This window comes from Excalfactoria chinensis, chromosome 5 (assembly GCF_039878825.1).
Source record: "Excalfactoria chinensis isolate bCotChi1 chromosome 5, bCotChi1.hap2, whole genome shotgun sequence".
Taxonomy (NCBI): Eukaryota; Metazoa; Chordata; class Aves; order Galliformes; family Phasianidae; genus Excalfactoria; species Excalfactoria chinensis.
The window spans coordinates 6,564,554-6,570,222 of NC_092829.1; the positions used below are offsets into that span (position 1 = coordinate 6,564,554).

The 5,669-nt window shown below is 55.5% G+C and overlaps 1 protein-coding gene across 2 annotated transcripts; it reads right to left on the bottom strand.

Annotated features, from left to right (window-relative positions):
* Positions 1–228: 228 nt before the first annotated feature.
* On the bottom strand, positions 229–3,915 carry ZBTB25 (zinc finger and BTB domain containing 25). Of its 2 annotated transcripts, none has more exons than XM_072337855.1 (3): positions 3,792–3,915; positions 3,174–3,353; positions 229–1,789 (listed from the first exon to the last, which is right to left on the bottom strand). In XM_072337855.1, exons 2-3 carry the CDS (start codon positions 3,344–3,346, stop codon positions 658–660), a joined length of 1,305 nt encoding a protein of 434 aa, XP_072193956.1. In that variant the 5' UTR covers positions 3,347–3,353; positions 3,792–3,915; the 3' UTR covers positions 229–657. The 2 variants fall into 2 exon arrangements, with proteins under 2 accessions (XP_072193956.1, XP_072193957.1); XM_072337856.1 differs by lacking the exon at positions 3,792–3,915 and adding an exon at positions 3,712–3,766 and having other exon boundaries at positions 239–1,789.
* Between the last annotated feature and the right edge of the window lie 1,754 nt (positions 3,916–5,669).

The following is a 5,669-nucleotide window of genomic DNA, read 5'->3' on the forward strand; positions in this document are numbered from 1 at the left end:
AGAGCAGAATCATAGAACACCCTGAGTTGGAAGGGACACAAAAGGACTGTCAAGTCCAGCTACTAATTATGTAAGCAATATGTAAATAGGTGTTAGCAATTCATTTGATGAGAACTCTAGGGCCTGTTGAAGTCAAGGTTGTGACCAGTTCCCTTGAAGAGATGAGCCTTATGGCTCCCATGTGCATTTATGCAGAGATTTATTAACTGCAGTTATAAACACAAACTTTGGGACTTATCTCCTCATTTATTTTAATTTAAACCAAACTACTTGGGAAGAACAATATATACATATTTCCCCCTACATTTCCCTCCATCTAGATCCAGTTTTATAGGCTACAAACAGCCCTTGATGCCACCCCATGTATTAGGGGATGTGTAAACCTCACACCCAGCAACACGATATGAACTCCAGTAAAGCAGGGCAAGAACAAGTTCACATTTATGAAAATGTCACTGAGTCACACCAAGGACTTGGAGTTGAATTAGCTTGAGTTTAAAAGTTAGAGAGGTAAAAAAAGTAAACACACAAACCAAACACACCGTTTTTCACAGCTAGCTCAGTGAGAGGGCAACTCTGGCTGAGGACAAGTCAGTTCTGACAGCTCAGTGCACAGAATATGCCCCTTACCAGTGTCCAATGGCTGAACAGGGAGAACTACTCTACCAGGATCGTATCCACGCTTTCCTGGACGAGATCAGACTCCAGTAAACACTCATCCAAGTGATCCTGGGACAAGCTGGGACTCTTCCCCACGCCATCGCTGTCACCGTAGGGCCGGAACCTGGGGGTGAGGGGACTCTCCAGCCGTGGGCTGCGGCCGTGCTTGGGCTGCTTGCTGCGGTGTGCGTACATGTGCTCCAGCAGCTGGCTCTTCCGGAAAAACGTGCGGCCGCAGACGGTGCAGCCCAATTTTCTCTTTCTTGAGAAGGAAAAGTTACAGTTCAGCTCCACTGGCTCGTGGTCCTTTGAGATGAGGGAGAGCTGCCCAATCTGCAGGGGCTCGAGCTCACCACAGACCGGGTGCTTCAGCGGGTTCTCCTCCTCCCTGAGGAGGAAGGCCCCGAGGCGCTGCCCGCCCTCCCTGCCCTCTGTCAGGGGCTGCACCTCGCCAAGCCCGCCGCTCTCCAAGATGGAGGCCGGCATGCCGAAGGGCAGCGAGCCCGAAACATGGGTGTGCAGGTGCTCCCGCAGCCCAGCCCGCGAGTCAAAGCGCTCCCCGCAGTAGTGACACAGATGCACCCTGAGGCTGGCCTTGGCAAGGATGGGGTTTCCTCTGTCAGGGGAAGGGGGGCCACAGCTCTGGGACACCACAGGCTCAGCCTCGCACTTCTCCTGCTTGATGGAGACTGAAAGCTTCGGCAACTCCTCCGCCGGCCTGGCCAGCACCGCGGGCTGGGCTGTGGGGTGTGTGCCCGGCTGCTCGCGGCTGCTGTCGTCCAGGCCGATGGCGAGGGAGAGCTGCAGCTGCGGGTGCTCAGCTGGGGCAGCAGGCCGGCCCCCCACACTGCCCAGCGTCTCCTTGGCGCCCGGCCGTTCCTTTGCTGCTTTGTGCGCAGTGGAGATCTGGATCCCATAGAGGTTTGAGGACTGCACGGCCTCGGAGGGAAAGGTCTGGTTCATCTCGACAGCGAGGTGGGAAAGGTGGTCAGCGTGCAGGAAGCGGATGCCTTCCTCCAGCCGGCTCTGGCTGACTGCCTGCTTTGGGCCCTTCCCAGTGTACATGATGTGCAGGAGGTAGCTGAAAATGTCCGGCTGGATGTCTGCGGGCTGAATCTTTATGCACTCACTGAAACAAGAAGATGATTAAGCACATCGTTGACTCCAAATTACAGCCCTGACCCATTATCTGCCCATTCATCTGCACCGTCATTGGCTTGCAGAACATAGGTGCTGCCTCCTGGCTGCAGGTCCATGACGGGCAGTGCTCCTTGCCAAGGCCTGAAGGAGCATGGCTGCCTTCTGTGCACAGCAGTGCTCAGCGTGTGTCTGTGTATGGATGGGGCTCTGAGCACCTAATGGAGCTGTAGGTGTCCCTGTTCATTGCAGGGGAGTTGGACAAGATGGCTTTTAAGGGTCCCTTCCAACTCAAATGATTCTGTGTATCTGGGTGACTGCAATGACAGCGCACAGAGCTGTGGTGAAGGACTGTGGGCAATGCCAGCCTTCGTCTGCCCCACCTGTGATGGCTCCTAGCCATGTGTGCCACCCTCAGGAGGCACGGAGTGTTTGTGTGCTCAGGTAATAAATCCAGCTGCCGCTGCCATGTAATCTTTACGAGCTTTGCACCTAAGTGTCAGCAAACAACACCTATTGCTACAGAAGTTCACTTGTCTCTCACTTCCAAGCAATGGAAGGAGGATCGGGGCCTGCAGCATTGCCCCTGTGGGAAAGGCTGAGAGCCCTGGGGCTGTTCAGCCTGCAGGAGAGGAGACTGAGAGGGATCTTATCAAGGCTTATAAATACCTAAAGGGCAGGAGTCAAGTGGATGGGGCCAGGTTGTTTTTGGTGGTGCCCAGTGACAGGACAATGCTCACGAATGCCTTCCTCTTCAACCTACTGTCAGGAACTGCTTTAGCAGGGGGCTGGGCTGGGGGATCTCCAGAGTTCCCTTCCAACCCTGGTGATTCTGTGATGACTTCCCTGGTGGAAGGTGCTGGAGGCCAGTAGCTCACTGCCATTGGCAGCAGGGGGAACACAGAAGGGATTAATCCATTGCTGCAGTTCAGAGGCGAGGTTGGGGCTCAGAGCCAACTTCCCTATACCTGCAGAACTGCCCTGGGCACGGTCAGGTGAAGCATCGAGACAGGAGATTGGAATAAGTGGATGCTCACAGTCCTGGCCCTTATCTACAGACACTGAAGTGCAGCGAAAAGATAAGGCCATGGCTCCTTGACTGCCTCGAGCCCACACATCCTGTCAGGAGAGATCCAGCTGAGCCAGAAAACTGCCTGAGCCCCACGGGATTGGCTGGGGCAATTCCTGAGGCCATGGCAGTGCTGGTGCTGGGCAGGCTGTGCGGGAACTGCGGTGTGGGCCAGGTTAGGAAACCATCTCAGGCCACATAACATCCCCACTTGGGCTCTTTGAGATTGCATCTCCTTTAGAAAGAGGAAAAAGCAGAAAGCTGAGGAGAGCAGTAAGGAGATAGAAAGAGAGCTGAGCATCCTTACCTTGTCTGATGGATAAATATCATCTTAAAATAGTTTGAGAAAGCAGCGAGCACCGCTCTGTGGGCTTTGAAGTAAACATCTCCAATGGCAACTGTGCAGTCGCACAGGAAGCCGAACTCCCGCTGCATGTTCAGCTGCTGGAGCAGGAGCAGGCTGTGGCCGGCCATGTCCATGGCACGTCTGGGAGGAGGACAGGAGGTTTGTCCCAGCACGAAGTCCCGTCACGCACAGAGCACAGCCCCAGAGCCTCCTCCCGCTGCACCCAGCTTCAGCGGTTCCCCCCTCCGTCCCCCCGTCCCGACCCCGCGCTCAGATCTGCTCCTTGCTCCTCCGCACAGCGAAACCACAGCACCGAGTGCCAACTTTAACAACGTGTCAGAGCGCCGTCGCTCAGCGCAGACCGCACCCGGCGCGGGGAAGCGCACAGCGGGCAGTCTGTGCCGCCCCACAAAGCCTCGCTGTGCAGCGCCGAGCCGCCCCGCGCCCGCCGGCCCCTTCTCCAAATACACTCTGATACGCGCTATCGTTTCCCCCCCACCCCGAATATCACAGCCGGGGCACGAGAGCCGGGAGGAGCCGCTCCCCGCACCCCGCGCGCAGCCGCCCCGCACCGCTTACCCCCGCGGAAGCGCTGCCCCGACCCTGCGCGGCTCCGCCCGCTCCCTGCGCGGCGGATGGGGTGGGCGCAGCTCCCCCCGCGCTTCCTGCCGCCGGGCTGGGCTGGGCCGGGCCGAGCCGTGCCGTGCCGGGGAGCCCACGCGTGGAAAATACCGAGGGAGGCGGCTGCGTGTGGGTTGCTGAGCCTCCGTCCATGCGGCGATGGCGCAAACACCGCGCAAAACTTCAGCCCCTCGCCGCGTGTGATGGAGGGGCCGCTGCCCCGGCTTGATGTGGTGCCCAAGGGATTGGGTTCCGTATCTTTATTACCGAAAGCGGCAGTGGGAATCACCGCTGCTGTGCTTTCTCTCCACGTGGGTTTCGTGCAGCTTCACGCATTTGTCACGCTCCCCTCCGTGGTGTCTGTCATGTTTTGCAGATCATATTTAGTTTTCCTTGAGCCTTTGATGTTTTGCTGCTCGTTGGAATGGTGATATTTAATTGGGCCAAATCTGAAGCCTTTAGGGCAAACACCGCCCCAGAAGCAGCAGACACGGGATTGCTTCTAGAGGTGACTGCAGGAGGGCGAGCGCTCCATGCAACACTCACTTCTTGTCCCACCGTGCCCACAAACATTCCTTGTTCCAGCATTCCATGCCTTATTTCTCCTATTTACACACGAAGCTCCCTGGGCTCGGGGCCATCTTCCCACATAGGAGCCGGACTGCAGTTTAATGGTGCTCCAGTCCCACTGCCCCTATCAGTACCACTTGCTACTGTTCTTCCCCCAAAGGTCGGCAGTAGGAGCTCAAGGTTCCGTGCTCCGCTCCTGTGTTATGTGACATATTTATTAACCCGGGTACCGAGTGAGGGGCTGTTTGCAGACAGCGGGTTATTTATTTAAATGATTAATTATTGACGTGTTATCTAGGTTGACCCTGGCCCAAAGATGGCTTTGAAGAGCTCCAGAGAAACCAGAGCCAAAACGATGGGAGAAGTGATGAGGAATGAGATTTTACTATAAAAACAGTCAATGGTTTCACAGGGCTTCAGGGGTACAAAGGGCTACAGCACACGGCGGGATGTCATCATAGCTGTTGTGATGTCATCATAGCTATTGTGATGTAGTCATAGCTATTGTGATGTCATCGTAGCTGTTGTGATGTCATCATAGCTGTTGTGATGTCATCATAGCTGTGATGGCGTCATGGTGGCTATCAGAAGAGGGATGAATGTCAATGAAGTGGCTGTTGGGGAGGGTTATTTCGATGCACACGTGCATTTGGTTGCTACTTTTGTAGCTTGTGGTGTTTTCAAATCTGTAATCAAGTCTTTTGCTGCCATATCCCACCTGGAGCTGAGCATCCTCAGACAGCATGACCTTCGTGGTTCATTCCAACAGTAATGATTCGATGATCCCCTGGGTACCTGTGGTGAACACAGAAGTGATGGCACCTCTGGAAACGTCCCCCAGCCGATGGAGCTCTGTGGATCGAGGATCCCGCACAGAGCGGCTGATGGCCCTTTGGATGGAAAAGCCAAATGCAAAACATTGCCATACAGCCCTGTGAACGTGTCCAGTAGCCCTGCAAGTAGCAGAAGCTCCAGGAAATGCCATCGCTCAGCCCAAAAGGACCTGGGGAGGCTCGGGGAGGGTGGGGAAGAGGCCTGGGAAAACTCTGAGAGGGAAAAAGAAATGAAAAAAAGAAAACAAAACCAAACCCAAAGTGCTGTTCTGCGCTCCGAGATGAAAAGTAGTGGCGGACGCCTGATGTTCCCCGCATCAGCCTTAAGCTGCAGGAAGGGAAGGCGTCAGCGGGTGGAATTTGGGCGAACAAGAAATCCCGTATCACGCGACTCGGTAATGGGGTTCGGTATTCACGGCCCGTGGCGGCGCAC

What these genes read in the sequence shown, in the direction of transcription:
- ZBTB25 (XM_072337855.1), bottom strand. Translation starts at nt 3,346, where the DNA reads ATGGACATGGCCGGCCACAGCCTGCTCCTGCTCCAGCAGCTGAACATG. An exon ending in ATATTTATCCATCAGACAAG is followed by an intron (nt 1,790 to 3,173) that starts GTAAGGATGCTC and finishes TTCTTGTTTCAG; the next exon opens with TGAGTGCATAAAGATTCAGC.